Consider the following 17,711-nt stretch of genomic DNA (forward strand, 5'->3'; position numbering starts at 1 on the left):
TATAAAATATAATTTCAAAATGGTCTGAGAATAACAACGTTGGCAGGGAAACTCAAGCATAGCCAATATGCAGTGATATTGTATTGGGCCTGTAGACCACTGCACAAACCTCATTGCTACAGAACTGTTTTTAATTGGTTAATGCTGCATAGGCATAAACTTAAAACAGATTTTTGACTCTACTGGGCATTTAAGTCAAATCTTAAAGTGACAATGAAACAAACGCACCCATTGGTAGTGTCAGCTATCTCAGGCTTTGAATAAAAACACATTGAACGTGTATTCTACTGAGTAGTCTACTGACGCATCTGTTTGCAGTGTGTATCCCAGGTGTCTAGCCCATGAGGCTAGTAGACAGCACGGTGTGTGTGTGTGTTTGTACCAATCTGTTTGCAGTGTGTATCCCAGGTGTCTAGCCCATGAGGCTAGTAGACAGCACGGTGTGTGTGTGTGTTTGTACCAATCTGTTTGCAGTGTGTATCCCAGGTGTCTAGCCCATGAGGCTAGTAGACAGCACGGTGTTTGTACCAATCTGTTTGCAGTGTGTATCCCAGGTGTCTAGCCCATGAGGCTAGTAGACAGCACGGTGTTTGTGTGTTTGTACCAATCTGTTTGCAGTGTGTATCCCAGGTGTCTAGCCCATGAGGCTAGTAGACAGCACGGTGTTTGTGTGTTTGTACCAATCTGTTTGCAGTGTGATCCCAGGTGTCTAGCCCATGAGGCTAGTAGACAGCACGGTGTGTGTGTGTGTTTGTACCAATCTGTTTGCAGTGTGTATCCCAGGTGTCTAGCCCATGAGGCTAGTAGACAGCACGGTGTTTGTGTGTTTGTACCAATCTGTTTGCAGAGTGTGTATCCCAGGTGTCTAGCCCATGAGGCTAGTAGACAGCACGGTGTGTGTGTGTGTTTGTACCAATTTGTTTGCAGAGTGTGTATCCCAGGTGTCTAGCCCATGAGGCTAGTAGACAGCACGGTGTGTGTGTGTGTTTGTACCAATCTGTTTGCAGAGTGTGTATCCCAGGTGTCTAGCACCACTCAGCAGCAGACGGAGCACAGTGTCTCTGGTGGTTCCATCTCCTCTGGACAGCTGGAGCAGGATGTTGGCTGCATCCTCCAGACCCTCCTCTGAACACGAGTGACTGGTCAGCACCTGGGAAGGGGAAGGGTGTTATTCATTAGGTTCCAAACGGAAGAAAACTGGCTGAAACCGGGAGGAACTTCCTAGGCTCTAGTCAAAAGGAGTACACTGTAGGGGGAACACGGTGCCATTTCAGACGCAGCAATGAATTGACCTTTGTGCCTGGGCACCTAAAAGTGACTTGGTGTTTCCCCTAACTGTTACACCAACACATGCATCTAGCCACGTAGAGAGCGATTAGCTTCAGCAGTTAGGGAACCAGTGTTTGTTTTAGTGGTCATTCAGTACCTCGACAGAGAGCTGTAGTTGTTTCTCAGTGAGTCCAGTGGAGGCCAGCTTGGTGTCACTTTCAACACAGAGCACGGTCGCTCTATGCTTCCCTGTCGGGACAAAACACACGCATCAATACTCTCTTCCGCTATGGTGCGTTACCTTGTAGGGCGCACGTAGATAAACATTAACACACCCCTTAGTATTGCTCGATGGGTATTATTTGCTCTGGACCAGCAGCGCTTGTAAGACTAAATTCCCATCTGGGACAATACAGTTGATGTTTTTACATCCCACTCAAATAGAAAGTGATGTCAGTGTATTGCTTGTGAAGATGCTAGTTGTTCTCACCTGTGGCGCTGGCTCCAGTAGTGGTGGGTATAGAGACTATAGCTGTAGAGGTCTGGCCTGTCCCTGAGGACGAGCCCTGCGCTGCAGCCACTACAGAGGCCCCCGACACCACCCCGACGCCTGAGACCACCCCTACAGTGTTCCCCTGAACAGAGGCAGAGACAGAGCCTGGAGTGGCGACGGCTGCACTGACGGTGGTGGTCTGTGGTGTTGGGTGTCCGGCGGGGACTTCCGTAGCCTTATTATCGGGCAGGGCGATGGAGATGAGGGAAAGGAGACGCAGTAGCTTCTCGGTTAGCAGGGAGGAGCGTCGTATCACTGGGTGGGACAGCATATTCATCAGCTGGCCCAGAGGAGAAGCCTCTAGGCTGAACTGAGCCCCATCTGCCTCCCCTCCCGCCCCCAGGGGAAGAGTCTTCATGGAGGCCTTGCCTTTCCTCGACACATTCATGTTGTCCAGCTTCACCAGCAGGTCCCAGAAGTCAGTAGAGATGCCAAGGGACTGGGGGGTGATGGCCGCGCCACAGGCGCCCCCACCCAGGGAGTTCTGGGCTGAGGAGGGGGTGTTGGAGGAGGTCTGGGTGGATCTAGAGCCTCCTCCTGCTGTTCCGGTGACGATAGAGGCAGCAGCACACAGACGGGAGTCTAGTTCAGATGTGGAGGAGGAGAGCAGGTCCTTACAGCGCTGCTGGGTGAAGTGACTGGGGAACACCTGGAAATAGATAGGAGAGCAACACAGGTTAATGACCTGGACTAACCAAGAGACACATTACATTGACAATTCACAATTTCCCTGACATTTTCAAACAAAAGCTCTGGTCAACTGGCAGTTATCCATCAAACACACCATTCATAGATCAGCAGAGTTTTTGGACCCCCCAAGATGAATGACTGACAGACGTGAGCAGTGACGTGTTCACCACCCATCCAGAGTATGAAACAGTCTCCTACCTTGGCCAGTTGGATAAGAGTATCCAGTACGTGCCGACAGACCACAGGGGCAGCCTGGGGGTGGATGTGTACGGTCGACCCTCCTCCCCCTGCACACGTCATCCCCGCCGCACCCCCCTGTACCCCTCCTCCCAGGGTCCCCCCGGTCCCTCCTGATGTCCCCCCCCGCAGAGTGCCGGTCGGCATGCTTCCGTCCCGACGCCCGCTGGATCTGGAAAATGTTTGTACGGCATCCTAGCGCCGCGTCCATGGAAACGGACAGCCAAGAGAGCTGGGAGGAGCTACGAGACTCCACCCGGTTGAGAAGCTCCATAGAGGAGGAAGAGAGGGCGGCGGAAGCGGTTGCTGCGGTCGTAGACCCTTTACTCCCTCCGTAACCTCCCTGACCGCCGGCAGTCCGCTTGCCTCTGGCGTCTTCCAGGCGGGTGGTCTCGACACAAACCTCACTCTCGCTGCTGCGCTGCAGGATGGAGAGGAGACTGCGGATGACCCAGCCACGCGTCTGGGAGTGGTAGCACAGGTTGCGGAGCACGCGGTGCAGACGGCTGGTGTTCAGTTTGGGTTCGTCTACGAAGAGGAGGACTAGGAGACAGGACAATGCCTCGTGGTCCAGGAGCAGACGACCCCGCAGACGCAGCAGAGAGTCTACACTGGAACTGGACGGTCTGGGGAGAGGACAGAGGACAGGTTAGATGGGAGCTTGTCATACACACACACTTTAAACAGACTCATCTCTCACAGACTTTATCCCCACACCAGTCCTCGCCCTCTCACCTGCTCTGGTTGGCCCCTCCTCCCATTTGGAAGGTCCCGCCTCTCTGCACGGCAAGGCGGGTGTACTGTACCCCTCGGTTGCCCCCCAGGCGGCTGGTAAACGCAGGCGACCTCAAAATGGCCGACAGGGCCGAGCTGGAACTATGGCCGAACAGCCTCTCGTGCATCAGCTGTCTCTGACGAGCCTGGTGATGTCAAATTGACAAAACATGCAATCATAAAACGACTCCATAATATCCCAGTATATTATGTAGCCGGAACAGAACTTGATAATTTTTCTAATTGTATTTTTTGAAGTTATTCTATGAATGTTCACTTTTGTTACTTTGTGCTAGTGTGAAGTAAAACGTTTGAATCTTACACTCACCTCCTGCTCCCGGCGCAGTGCAGCTGCCTCGGCGGCGATGTCCGGGGGCATGACAGCCAGCACGCTGTCCTCCATGTCTTCTAGGACGGAGCGCCGCAGCTCCGAGGGGAGGGTCTGGATGAAGGTGACGGGGTCCAGGGGAGTGTCGCCCTGCGTGGGCTGCTGGGACAGCTCTCTACGCTGCTGTTCAGCACGTTGTTGGGCCAGGACCTGGGGAGAGGAGAGACCGATGAGGGTTTTTTAACTAATGATCCCAATTTGGAAAAAACATATTCAGGCTTTAAAGCATTCATTAAGTCTTCCTAAGGCCACACAGAGGCTTCAACAGCTTGAGTATAATGGAAATGTTAGGTGTTAGACCAAGATCACTAAATCTTCCCCTCTCTACACTACTCATAAGCATGTACACTACATGGCTCAAAGTATGTGGACATCTCATTCCAAAACCATGGGCATTATTACGGAGTTGGTCCCCCCTTTGCTGCTTCAACAGCCTCCACTCTTCTGGGAAGGCTTTCCACTAGATGTTGGAACATTGCTGCGGGGACTTGCTTCCATTCAGCCACAAGAGCATTATTGAGGTCGGGCACTGATGTTGGGAGATGAGGCCTGGCTTGCGGTCGGCGTTCCAATCCATCCCAAAGGTGTATGATGTGGTTGAGGTCAGGGCTCTGTGCAGGCCAGGCAAGTTCTTCCACACCGATCTTGACAAACCATTTCTGTATGGACATTGCTTTGTGCATGGGGGCATTGTCATGCTGAAACAGGAAAGGGCCTTCCCCCAAACGGTTGCCAAAGTTAGAAGCACATAATCGTTTAGAATGTCATATGCTATAGCATTAAGATTTCCCATCACTGGAAGTAAGGGGCCTAGCCCGAACCATGAAAAACAGTATCCACCAAACTTTACAGTTGGCACTATGCATTGGGGCAGGTAGTGGGTCTCCTGGCATACCCAAACCCAGATTAGTCCGTCGGACTGCCAGATGGTGAAGCGTGATTTATCACTCCAGAGAATGTTCAATAGCGGTTAGCTTTACACCACTCCAGCTCTAGCTTGGCATTGCGCATGATGATCCTAGGCTTGCTCCTAGACATTTCCACTTCACAATAACAGCACTTACAGTTGACCGGGGCAGCTCTAGCAGGGAAGACATTTGACTAACTGACTTTTGGATATGACGGTGCCACGTTGAAAGTCACTGAGCTCTTCAGTACGGTCCATTCTACTGCCAAAGTTTGTCTATGGAGATTCCATGGCTGTGTGCTCGATTTTATACACCTGTCAGCAATGGATGTGGCTGAAATAGACGAATCCACAAATTTGAAAGGTGTCCACATACTTTTGACCACTGAGTGTATTTAAGCTAAATTTTAAGCCCCACATAGATAATTTACAAGACAAGTCATAATACATAAAAGGATGATTATAAGGGTGATGTATTTTCGTTCCTCACCTCCTCCTGTATGGCGGGTGGCAGGGCAGCCAGGAACTCAGGGCTGACTTCTGTGACGCCGGGTCCTCCTCCCAGTACGGGGGCAGTGGTGGAGGGGGAGGGTGGCGGCGGCAGGGGGGCGTGCTGGGGGTCGGATACCCAGCTGGTTCTGAAGCACCTCACGACGGATATCCTCTGGAAGAGCTGCCAGGAAGGATGGGTCTACACCCTCTGGTAGACTGATGCCTAGAGGAGGAGGGGGGGGGGGGGGTGAGTGTAGGGCTCTACTGTGCATGACGTAACACAAGGGTGGCCAACTCTCCCTCTGGAGATCTACGGTGTATGCATGCTTTTGCTCTAACAATCGAGGTCCAATTAAGATCCTGATGAGCAACAGGTGATTAGAAGAACCATGTGTTAGCATCGGGTTGGAAAAAATGTGCTTTCTCCAGGAGGAGTGCCCACCACTGAGGTAGAGGGGCCAGAGAAACCAGCCAATGAGACTCTTCTTACCTGCCAGTGGGTCCTCATCCTCATTGCTGGTGGATGGGAAGGGCTCTTCCTGGATGGCCTGGGATTGGCTGTCTGCGCTGTCACTCCGGGGCATTGTCTCTCCAGGGGAGGAGACAGAGGTGGAGCTACAGAGGGGCAAAGCATGAGCGAGGGAGACAGAGAGCTCATCTTCCCCTCAGAGTTCCTGCCTAGATCACATTAGATCTAAACAGATCACATTGGTATAAGTCATATGTTACAGTAGTAGCTCCATCTCGCCCTCTGATAGGTTAGGTATAATTTTGTTCATGTTTGATATACACCTATCCAAATATTTTACATCTAGAGAAGTGCCTATGGGGTAGGAGCTAGGGTTTGAATTTGGAACGTATCGTTAGTATTGCGCGCCAAGACCCTCACCCTGACTCCCCGTCTGTCTGCCTGGCCGTCTGTCCGCCGTCTCCACTCCCTGACAGCTCCTGTGGCAGATGGACAGCCTGGGTGGGGTTGGGGATGGGCTCTTCCTGCGTGGCAGAAATGGGGCTACTGGTATCCATGGGAGACCCTTCCAGTAGTGACAAGCCCACCGCTGCAGGCTCAGCGGTCTCCACGATGTCTGGACTCAGGGAGGCTGGGCGGAGAAGATCGGGGAGAGGAGAATAATGAGTGAAAGAAGCAGGGAGGAAAATGTGGGAGAAGAAGAAGAAGAAAAATGGTCAGTTAATACACTAAACAACTATGCATAGTCTGACGGCAACAAAGTGGTTGCATGAACACATATGCTCCGTTGCAAAATCTACACTAGCACGACACTTTGAAGCAACGTGTCGTTAGCCATGATTAGAGCTTTGGCAGTCATGACATTTTGTCAGCCGGGAGAGACTAAGGTTGAAAGTCATGCGTCCTCCGATACACAACCCAACCAAGCAGCACTGCTTCTTAACACAGTGCCATCCAACCGGAAGCCAGCCGCACCAATGTGTCGGAGGAAACACAGTGCACCTGGCAACCTTGGTTAGCGCAAACTGTGCCCGGCCCGCCACAGGAGTCGCTGGTGCGCGATGAGACAAGGATTTCCCTACCGGCCAAACCCTCCCTAACCCGGACGACGCTAGGCCAATTGTGCGTCTCCCCACGGACCTCCCGGTCGCGGCCGGTTACGACAGAGCCCAGGCGCGAACCCAGAGTGTCTGGTGGCACAGCTGGCGCTGCAGTACAGCGCCCTTAACCACTGCGCCAGAAATGAAATGAAAGGTATGAGCTCTGCTTAGTTTTTTGCTTAGGCTGCACACACTTCACCAGTCTCATTCACAATTTGACAAGCACTTGAGATAATGCCTCAAATTTCCCGGCGGCATCCCCTTTGTGTGGCCGTAATGCACTCTAAAAAAATCAGTGCCTTTTGCTGCCAGTGGCCATTGGGCTGAATGAAGATAATAATTATAATTCCCCTCTCCCGGCTGCGTGCCCTGAAGCACTGCTCACTCACATGGCTCAATTATCATTAGCCAATGTCCGTCACATGATCCGGTCTTTCTCACAGGCTACAAGTGAAGACAGACATCGTGGACGCAACTGCGCGTGTCCTTATCCAATTCCGTGGTGCATATTGAAGATATTGAAAGAACTGTCCACATTTACTTTGTCAGCCAACAAGATGAATACACTTAACAGCAAAAGCACTAGCCTATGTCAATCTACTATCCCCCATCGTACAAAAGTTTACCTATTCTGTTCTGTGAGAAATAAACATTCCAAAAAGTTATACACTAATATTGTCACCCATCAGACTATTCTTGATTAACCTTGTCTTTACATATTATAAATAATATAAGTGTGAAATTTGAATGGACCATTATTATGCACCCGTCTTGAAACTGGCAGAGGGAAAAAAATACATATGCACTTAAAGGGATGGAAGACTCTTTTCCCGTGGTTTATTTTCATGCCAGCCAGGTAGGCTATACTCCTGTTGTAAAGAGAAGCAATGTGCTTAATATTAGGAAAGTTGGGAAATAAATATAGTATGGCTAGCCTATAGAAAGCTGATGGGATCCTTTTTTTAAAAGAGGCCATCACTCTGTTTTTTCACATAATTGCATAGCCTATAGAAATGTTGCACAACATGAGCTTGTGGGCTCTCATGAAGTTTGATTAGATTTTCCATTTCATTTGCATTCATGTCAGAGTGATGAGAGGGACAATAGAGTGCTGAGTACCAGGCAGTTATCAAGTTTGGTAGGCTAATAATGACCATCAGCAGCATCAGAGCTCGGAGAAGCCTAATTACTGTGACTAACTGGTCACTTGGAATTTGACCGCCGTCATAACTCGTGACCGCCGATGTGGCGGTAATACGGTCACTGTAACAACGCTAGCCATTATGGCTATATTTAAAAGGAGACCGCTTAGTCAACAGCATCACTGCAGCTACATGTGTGCCCTTACTGCTCATCAGTCACTCTGTGAAAGAGGGTGCATTCGTTTAGCTACCCTGGTGCCCTGGATGGATGAGACCAACGGAATGGTCTCAAATGTGCAAACTCCACCAACCGGTGCGCTGGGAAAGCTAAAACGAACACACTTCTTACAGTTTCAAAGTTAGTCTACCTTCCCTGCCTCCATCCATCGCTCCTCCTCTCTCACCAATAGTGGGCACCGGGGACATTTCCATCTGTGACGCCTCCACTTCGCAGGTCGGCCTATCGGATGCCGCCGCAAGGGCAGGAAGACCGGCCCCTGCCAGGGCGGCCAGTGAATTGGCATGCGACTCGGCCAGGAGCAGGTCTGCGATTGGCTGGTGGACCTGCTGGCTGATGGCAGTCTCCAGGGAAACCAGGGCCTGTTCGTGGGGGGCGGGGGTTGTGGGGGTGACCTCTCCTGAGGGGGGAGCGGTGAGGAAACCATCCGAGACCCGAGGGGGGTCCAGACACGACACACCACTGCCCTGGGCCTCACCTTCTGAGTCAGGGGGGAGAAAGAACAGAGAAGTTAGACAGAGTTCAGGAGTCCTAGGTTCACTTGACCTCCCTCTGATGGACCAACACACAGGAGTGATGAGTCAAACTAACTCAATAGTGAGCTATAGGTTCACCACTACAGTAGTTACATATAAAGTACAGAAACAGGTCCTACAGGTGTGCTAGTATTGGAATAGATTAAATAAGGGAAACTGGCTGGGGGAACCAAGGAGAGGTTTGGGGAGCACCAAGTTCGAGGGGTACAATGCTATCAATCCAAAGCTTATTTTTTCCTGGGTGAGATTGCTGAGAGTTGGGCAGCACTGAGGAAGGCAGTAAGTTGTATAGTTATCTCCCGTACGGGGCGCACTATCCTGATCCCCAACAACAACACAACTTACTACCTCACCACAGCACAGCCACAGAAGGGTATGGGTTCCACATCCGTATAACACACGCACAGAAGCACATTAGGTTGCATAGCAACATCATGGTGTAGCTCACTTGGTAGAGTAAGGCACTTGCAACGCCAGTGTTGTGGGTTCGAATCCTACAGGGGACAAGTATGAAAATGTATGCACTCACTACTGTAAGTAGCTCTGGATAAGAGCGTCTGCTAAATTACTAAAATGTAAATGTAACTACATTCTCAGTAAAAAAAAATCCCCCCAAGTATTAGTTGCAGAGTAAGTGTCCAAGATGAAGCAAAGATGTCAGTCCTGTGGTTTCCATGGTAATATGGTCGTCTTGGCGTTGCCGTGGGAAAGACAGTAGACTGTATAGTTATCTCCCAGATCTGGTGTGATCCTAAAACTATACAAACTACTACCTCAACCCACAGCACGCTACGCTGTGTCCGTCTGTCTGTCTGCAGGCTTCAAGAGGGTCCAGACAGAGGACACTTAGTGGGCCAGAGTCCATTCAAACACGCACAGAAAAAAGACAGAAAAAGTGAACAGGAAGTTATCTGGAAAGAAAGGATTCACTTTTGCAAAAGGGTTAAAAGTTCACCTCAATCCGGTAAAAGCACTTGCACTCTTACAAAGAAATTATACTTAGTATAGTGTTCGCATTTAAAAACAAGGTGCCAGTACCAGCAGTGGTCTCTCCAGCCGCACCATTGACAGTCCCCAGTCCCGAGCCCTGTAGACTCTGCTCCCTGGCCTCCTCTCCCCCTGTCCTTCTGTCGTTCTGCTTAGCCTCCTCCTCCTCCGCCAGCTGGCGTCTTTTCTTCTCCCTCCTCTCCTCCAGCTCCTCGTCTCTCAGGGTCTCCAAGTGTTGCAGGATAGGAACCTTCACCACTGGGAATGAGAGAGAAAGGGTTAGAGAGATGGGCTGGGGTGTACAGTGTGTGTGTGTGTGTGTGTGTGTGCATCTATAAGTCTTCATGAGTAACTGTATGAATCAGCAACAATGTTAGAATCACGGAAAATCATTTTCTCAGTAGTCCAACAGCAGACTTGTAGAAGACTGTCGTACCTGCTACACAGTCGTGCATGCTCTCAGCGTCCAGTACTTTACACTCATCAGTCCATCGGGTTAAGGCAGTGGGGATACTGGACAGAGTGCCTGGAAAGATACATATTTGAGATGAATTCAACATAATTCAATCAAAGCTTGGGCTCGCACCACAGACTAAGCACCTAGGGACAGTTTCCAATAGATTCAGCCTTGTTCTGGACTCTACTCCAATGACAGTATTTCTTAGTCCAGAACTAGAGCCAACTTGTGTCTGGTAAAGAGGCCCATATAGTAGACTGGACTGGTGGACAGCGAGTGTCATACCGGCTTGTCCTCCGGTGCTGCTCTGCTCGTGGAAGAAGTCGTCGAGCAGCTCGTCGTCGGAGCGGGCGATGATGTGCACGTCCTCGTTGCCCACCAGGAGACGTGCGCGGCCGCGGGACTGCAGGGGCAGAGAGCTGGACAGCTGCAGGATGTCAGCTGCAGCACTGGGACCTAGCAGTCTGGAGGGGAGGAGAGAGAAGGGACATACACATTTAATATACAGCAGTTGATCGTCTTACAACACTGATACATAAACACTCACACACTTAATCATATTTTCTTCTAACGCACAGACATGAACAAACACTTTCAGAACCTATGACCGTAGAAATGTATACACGAGTACAGCAACTATAATCAATACTTTGTTTTTGAGGTGCAATTGATTTAGCATTTGGGGGACTATTCCATTGGTTCCTTTGTACGTACAAAATCAAAAGCTGCTTAAAATGTTTGACAGAATCTGACCCATGACCTAGGAAAAGTCCCATTCATTCATTTTAGCATCTCCATCTCACCTCTGCAGGATGAGTGGAGGGTTGGGCTGTCTGTTCCCGGGGTAGTGGACGTGTATCGTGTGGCCCGTGTTGGCGGTGAGCTGGCGTAGTGTTCTCTGGCTACGACCCATGCCCTGCGCCAGGCGGTTGTTGGTGCCAGCTCCGCCCAGCGTTAGGGAGCCGTGGTCGGCGTGACGCACCATCAGGGGGTGAGAGCTGGGAATGTTGCCTGGGGAGGGAGGGATGTCAGCTGATGGGAACACGATAAACAGAGAGAACAGTTGCAGACATTAGGGGGAAACGTAGTGACACAACCCCGTCATTCTACATACTGCTATATGGCCATTATAATATAGGCTACGTAGCTATTCGTAAATCTATGTCTTTAGTGTTAGTTGTTCATTAGGATTTTTAAAAAAAGAGAGAGACAACCTACTTTGATAAATCAGGGCCCGTAATCATAAAGCCTCTTAGAGTAGCCAATCCGGGATCAGTTCTGTCTTTTAGATTATGAATATATGGACAGGGGGAGCTGATCCTAAATCAGCACTCCTACCCTTGAGACGCTTATATATATATATATAGGCCCAGTTCAATAACATAGAAGCTGCCTTCTAAATCTATCCATACATTCAAAACAAAGACTATGAAAAACAAAGAGGAATAAAAACACCAATATGACTCACCGGTGGTGGAGAACATGTTGTCAAACTCTATGATGAGGTCATCGTCGCGGTCAAACCTCTCGAAGCGAATGTGTGGCGCCGCGTTGATGTCTGGGAAATCTTCATCCAGCTCCATCTCGGAACCTTCATCGTCATCATCCTCATCTCCTTCTTCATCGTCCTGAGAAACAGAACATGGCATATTTAGACAATTTTTTCTTTCTTTACACTTTGTTATTTTTTCCATTACAAAACTAATTTTAAAGTTAGTAAATGGATACCATTCGAATGTGACCAAGCCGGTTCGAACCCAGGTGTCCTGTATAATAGCCCGCTAAGCCGGAGCCAATGCAAATCCTCACGACTCAGACAAGGTAACTGAACACAAAAAAACTCCTTCCAGAGTCTTCAAACTCTTCACCTGATCCTCCTCCTCTTCCTCTTCTTCCTCCTCCTCTTCGTCCTGGCTGTCTTCTTCATCGTTGCTGCCACTGGAGTCCTCCTCCTGCGTGTGCTCCTCATCCTCAGGCTCCAGGATGTTCATAGAGTCTACGGTAGGAGAAGACAGAGGGGGGACAGTGAGCAAGACCAAACCACCCAACACACTTGAACTCTTTTCACCCTAATAACCCTATTTAACTAAATAAAACTAATTAAATAGATATTTCATGTATTTTGTACGACAGAGCCACGCCAAGCTGTACTGTGCTGGCTAGGTTACGCATACACAATAATTGTCAGACCATGTTGGAGGACAATGTGAAAATAAAATATCAGAACCAGCACTTACCTTCTCGGTTGGCCTGTAGAGTAGAAGCCTGACTGATATTGGAGGGTGCCTCATCCATCAACACATCCTCTTGTGATTCATCCTCACCACTGCCACGTCCCACTGAGTTACAGAGCAAACAACCAATCAGAAACAAGATGTACTGCATGTGCCCGCCTCTTTCTTCTACACCATCCCATTTCACTCTGATGAGTCCAGTGGTGTATTCAGACAGGTGAATCATTAAGGTAACATTTGTTTTCAAAGTTTATATTCTGTTAACTCGTATCCAAAAAATGTTATTGACTCCTATACTCATGTGGCCAAAGCGTAAATCCGAGAAAAAAACACTGACAAAACCCAACTCAAACTTCTCTCAAATGATTGCCATTTCCCCCTAGAGGATGAGATCATCCTCCTGAGGTTAATGTGCTGGCCGGTCAGTGGTCTACAATAATTCATTTTAAAAAATGAATTAAAATCGGTCACATTTAATAGAAATCTGGAAAGACATTTCCTTTTAGAATGTTGCAGATAGAGATTTAATAGAGGTGAAATGAGACCCCAATTCTGTTCTAGAAAATGCTTTTCTAAATTGAACAGTTTGTAACGTTTCACCCTTTTCAACAGACGCCTGGATTCCAGACGCCCTGCTTACCGATAATGGAGCTATTGACGGCGCCAGCGTCTCTCTCCAACAGCTCGTCTATCAGATCCACCAGCTCGTTCTCCACCTGCATGGCCGTTGTGCTGAGCACCTCCGGCTGACCAGCGATGACTGCCGTGTCTCCCTCCGTCTCTCCATCCATCAGGTCACTGTCTGTCCCCTGGACCCTGTGACTGCCCTCCACCAGAGTCCCCTCAGCCTCACCAGAGTCACCTGCAAAGAAAATGGATTCAGTGAGATGAACAGTAAGCCAAGAACAGTCTAAATGTGAGTTTCCTATATCCCTGTGGTTCTGGGGAGCATGTGGGTGTCTGTGTGTAGTGTGTACATATTTGTTACTACATGTGTCTATGTCTACTGTGTGTATGTGTTTGAGTGCAAACGTGTGTGTGTGTGTGTGTGTGTGTGTGCACGCATCACCTGTGGTACCTTGTGTGTTGCTATTGGAGTCTCTGGCGGCTCCCACAGTGTCGTGCTCAGCCTTGTTCTTGCTGGATCCCCCCTTCCCTCCAAACAGGCTGCTGGGCTGGTTGACGATGCGGGACAGAGTCTCTAAGGGCTTCAGCGCTGCATTCACTGTGTTTGCCATGTTGGGACTGAGATAACAAGTCAATGGTAAGAAAAACATTTCCTTTTTATTTATTTTATTTTTTCTCCCCAATTTTGTGGTATCCAATTGGTAGTAGTTACAGTCTTGTCTCATCGCTGCAACTCCCACACAGACTCGGGAGAGGTGAAGGTTGAGAGCCATGCGTTCTCTGAAACACAACCCAACCAAGACGCACTGCTTCTTGGCACAATGCCCATCCAACCCGGAAGCCAGCCGCACCAATGTGTCGGTGGAAACACCGTACACCTGGCGACCTGGTCCGCGTGCACTGCGCCCAGCCCGCCGCAGGAGTCTCTAGTGCGCGATGAGACAAGGATATTCCTACCGGCCAAATCCTCCCTAACCCGGACGACGCTGGGCCAATTGTGCGCTGCCCCATGGGCCTCCAGGATGCGGCCGGCTGCGACTGAGCCTGGGCTCAAACCCAGAATCTCTGGTGGCACAGCTGGCCTTAGACCACCGCGCCACCCGGGAAACCGAGAAAAACATTCTCAATGGAAGGAAGAGATGGAGACATTCAGCAATTTGACCACAAGATAGTTGAGAAAATATGAAATTTATGCAAATTTAAGCAATAGCGACGACACAACCAATTTGGGGGTGGGGGCTCTTAAGCCAGCTTTGGCACCGTGCAAGACAATCTACCAGTCAACGTGCTGTTTTGCATGCTGTTTGGAAGAAACACCCACAGGGGAAGATTTTCCTGATGCCTTACTATAAAGGAGTGAGCAATGTGAATCCTCTAAGAGGGTGAGTAAGGGGTTTGAGAGGATCAGTGGTGTGTGTGTGTGTGTGTGTACCTGGACAGATCGAGGCTGTGCGGTACTCTAGCCAGGTCGTTGACCAGTCCTTTCTTGAGGAAGAGGCGTATGATGTTGTTCATGCCGTTGTGCTGCGTCTTGGCTGCTGACGTGCTGTAGAAGCTAGAGGTGGACGGACACGACTCCATGATGGTGCTGATGATGCACATCACCGCCTGGAGCCTGGGGGGAGAGAGAGAAAAATGGGGAGTTTTCAGTGAAGCCTAGGCACACAGGGACAGATAAAATGCATAACAAATGCACTATTAATCTGTCCATTAGTCAAATACATGGTCAATTGCAACTTTTGACACACATCAAAATGACAAATAACGGATGGTAAATAATAAACTCAGCAAAAAAAGAAACGTCCCCTTTTCAGGGCCCTGTCTTTTAAGGATCATTCGTAAAAATCCAAATAACTTCACAGACCTTCATTATAAAAGGGTTTAAACACTGTTTCCTATGCTTGTTCAATGAACCATAAACAATTAATGAACATGCACCTGTGAAATGGTCGTTAAGACACTAACAGCTTACAGACGGTAGGCAATTAAGGTCACAGTTATGAAAACTTAGTACACTATAGGCCTTTCTACTGACTATGAAAAACACCAAAGGAAAGATGCCCAGGGTCCCTGCTCATCTCCGTGGAGGGATGAGGACTGCAGATGTGGCCAGGGCAATAACTTGCAATGTCAGTACTGTGAGACGCCTAAGACAGCACTACAGGGCGGACAGTGGCAGACCACGTGTAACAACACCTGCACAGGAGCGGTACATCCGAACATCACACCTGCTGGACAGGTACAGAATGGCAGCAACAACTGACTGAGTTACACCAGGAACGCACAACCCCTACATCAGTGCCCAGACTGTCCGCAATAGGCTGAGAGAGGCTGAACTGAGGGCTTGTAAGCCTGTTGTAAGGCAGGTCCTCGCCAGACATCACCGGCAACAACGTCGCCTATGGGCACAAACCCACTGTCGCTGGACCAGACAAGACTGGCAAAAAGTGCTTTTCACTGACGAGTCGCTGTTTTGTCTCACCAGGGGTGATGGTCGGATTCGCGTTTATAGTCGAAGGAATGAGCGTTACACTGAGGTCTGGAGCGGGATCTAGTATGAGGTGGAGGGCCCGTCATGGCCTGGGGCGGTGTGTCACAGCACCACCGGACTGAGCTTGTTGTCATTGCAGGCAATCTAAACACTATGTGTTACAGGGAAGACATTCTCCTCCATCATTTGGTACCCTTCCTGCAGGCTCATCCTGACATGACCCTTCAGCATGACAATGCCACTAGCCATACTGCTTGTTCTGTGCGTGATTTCCTGCAAGACAGGAATGTCAGTGTTCTGCCATGGCCAGCGAAGAGTCCGGATCTCAATCCCATTGAGCACGTCTGGGACCTGTTGGATCGGAGGGTGAGGGCTAGGGCCATTCCCCCAGAAATGTCCAGGAAATTGCACGTGCCTTGGTGGAAGAGTGGGGTAACATCTCACAGCAAGAACTGGCAAATCTGGTGCAGTCCATTAGGAGGAGATTTAATACAGCTGGTGGCCACACCAGACACTGACTGTTATTTGTGATTTTAACCCCTCCCCCGCTTTGTTCAGGGACACCTTATTCCATTTCTGTTAGCCACATGTCTGTGGAACTTGTTCAGTTTGTCTCAGTTGTTGAATCTTGTTATGTTCATACAAATATTTATACATGCTGAAAATAAACGCAGTTGACAGGGAGAGGACCTTTTGATGAGTTTATGAGCCCCATGGAAAAAAACATTGGCTTAATTGTTTTGAGACAATTATGATCTCTCTGCCCTGCCCAGCCCACTCCCTCACCTGGCGTGTTTCTCCGTGCCCTCTGCCATGGCCAGCGCCCGGCTGAGTGCGGCCTTCACCTCATTGACCAGGGCCACCTGTGCATCGGTGCCTGTGCCAGCGGCTGCCAGGCTGGCCAGGAAGAGGCGTGCCAGGGCTGGGGTGTCCTTGTCCTCAGAGCTCTGGGTGTGGGGCAACAGGTGGTCCAGCACGAAGGCTAATACACTGCAGTCCTGCAGGGGGAGAGAGACAGAGAGAGCAAGAAGGGAGTCAGGACAACAAGTCTTATACTCAACATATTACAAATATAGAGCAGTACAGTCATGTAGCAGAGGAAGAGATGGACCCCTGGGTGAGGAGAGGACTGGCGTAATGTATTATACATACCTCTACAGAAATTAAATACATATACAGCACACAGAGAGAAGACTAGAGTCAGGTCAAATAGAAACACAGGATATATTCCACATTTTCTCTAATGAGGTTGGAGTAGTGGCTATGGCAATACAGGGAGGGGAAGAGAAAAACAGGAGTTTGTCAACATCGTGTTTAAACTCCTCAAATCCTTCGAGCCCTTGAGGCAATTTGTGCCAAATGTATTACAGTAGTAAAACTCTACATAGATTGTGAAAGATGGACGTTTTGCCCAGTCCAGGTAGAACACCCCTACCTCCTTGATGAGCTCAGACTGTCCGGCCGTGTAGCAGTAGGATGCTATGAGGGTGGCGATGCCCACGTAGGACCTGACCAGCTCTGCCAGGAGACGCAGGATGGTGGAGGTGGGCATCAGGGGCTTGGAGGCCTTAGCCTTGGCCCCCTTACCTTCCTCTGAGCTGGCTCCCTTCTCCCCCTCCACCTCCTTCTTCTCCTCACGCATCTCCTCTGGAGTAGAGGCTGAGGTGGTGGGGAGAGAGGGTGGGAGATGGAGGGAATGGAAAAGAGAGAGAAGAGAGTTAGGATCGAGCAGGGGGAGAGAGGTGTCTAGGAATGTTACAACATTGATGGGGCAATTGTGACAAATCTCAATTTGTTTAAATACACTATATTGTATATTAGCATCATACAAATTGACCAAACTAAGGAAAGAAGTGTATTGTAAAAGTACCAGTGGAGGCTGGAGGTGAGGAGGAGGGAGGGAGGGTCTCACCTTCTCCCTGGGGTGTTCCAGACTGAGAGGAATCAGCTACCGCTCCATCTGCAGAAAACACCTGGGGCTGAGAGACAGGAGGGGGAGAAAATATGACCTACAATATATCTAGACCAATACAGCAGCTTTCAAAACATACATATCAATGTTTTGATTCAAGACACTCGCACTCCTGGGTCCGGTTCAAGAAGAAACATTTTGAAACGGA

The 17,711-nt window shown here is 49.5% G+C and overlaps 1 protein-coding gene across 1 annotated transcript in view; it reads right to left on the minus strand.

The window, feature by feature from the left end:
- The window catches only part of huwe1 (HECT, UBA and WWE domain containing E3 ubiquitin protein ligase 1), an 86,598-nt gene that overhangs the window by 13,504 nt on the left and 55,383 nt on the right, over positions 1 to 17,711 (minus strand). The window contains 27 exon segments of the mRNA XM_046366126.1: positions 994 to 1,150; positions 1,427 to 1,518; positions 1,760 to 2,261; positions 2,376 to 2,471; positions 2,711 to 2,795; positions 2,878 to 3,055; positions 3,098 to 3,375; positions 3,485 to 3,669; positions 3,852 to 4,061; positions 5,309 to 5,416; positions 5,418 to 5,533; positions 5,801 to 5,925; positions 6,200 to 6,410; positions 8,390 to 8,746; positions 9,834 to 10,040; positions 10,219 to 10,308; positions 10,525 to 10,703; positions 11,043 to 11,271; positions 11,708 to 11,867; positions 12,108 to 12,235; positions 12,477 to 12,578; positions 13,114 to 13,335; positions 13,552 to 13,718; positions 14,533 to 14,715; positions 16,378 to 16,589; positions 17,027 to 17,250; positions 17,504 to 17,570. Of these exon segments, the coding sequence (XP_046222082.1) occupies positions 994 to 1,150; positions 1,427 to 1,518; positions 1,760 to 2,261; positions 2,376 to 2,471; positions 2,711 to 2,795; positions 2,878 to 3,055; positions 3,098 to 3,375; positions 3,485 to 3,669; positions 3,852 to 4,061; positions 5,309 to 5,416; positions 5,418 to 5,533; positions 5,801 to 5,925; positions 6,200 to 6,410; positions 8,390 to 8,746; positions 9,834 to 10,040; positions 10,219 to 10,308; positions 10,525 to 10,703; positions 11,043 to 11,271; positions 11,708 to 11,867; positions 12,108 to 12,235; positions 12,477 to 12,578; positions 13,114 to 13,335; positions 13,552 to 13,718; positions 14,533 to 14,715; positions 16,378 to 16,589; positions 17,027 to 17,250; positions 17,504 to 17,570 (4,870 nt within the window).

The sequence above is a fragment of the Oncorhynchus gorbuscha genome, linkage group LG10 (genome assembly GCF_021184085.1).
Source record: "Oncorhynchus gorbuscha isolate QuinsamMale2020 ecotype Even-year linkage group LG10, OgorEven_v1.0, whole genome shotgun sequence".
Taxonomy (NCBI): domain Eukaryota; kingdom Metazoa; phylum Chordata; class Actinopteri; order Salmoniformes; family Salmonidae; genus Oncorhynchus; species Oncorhynchus gorbuscha.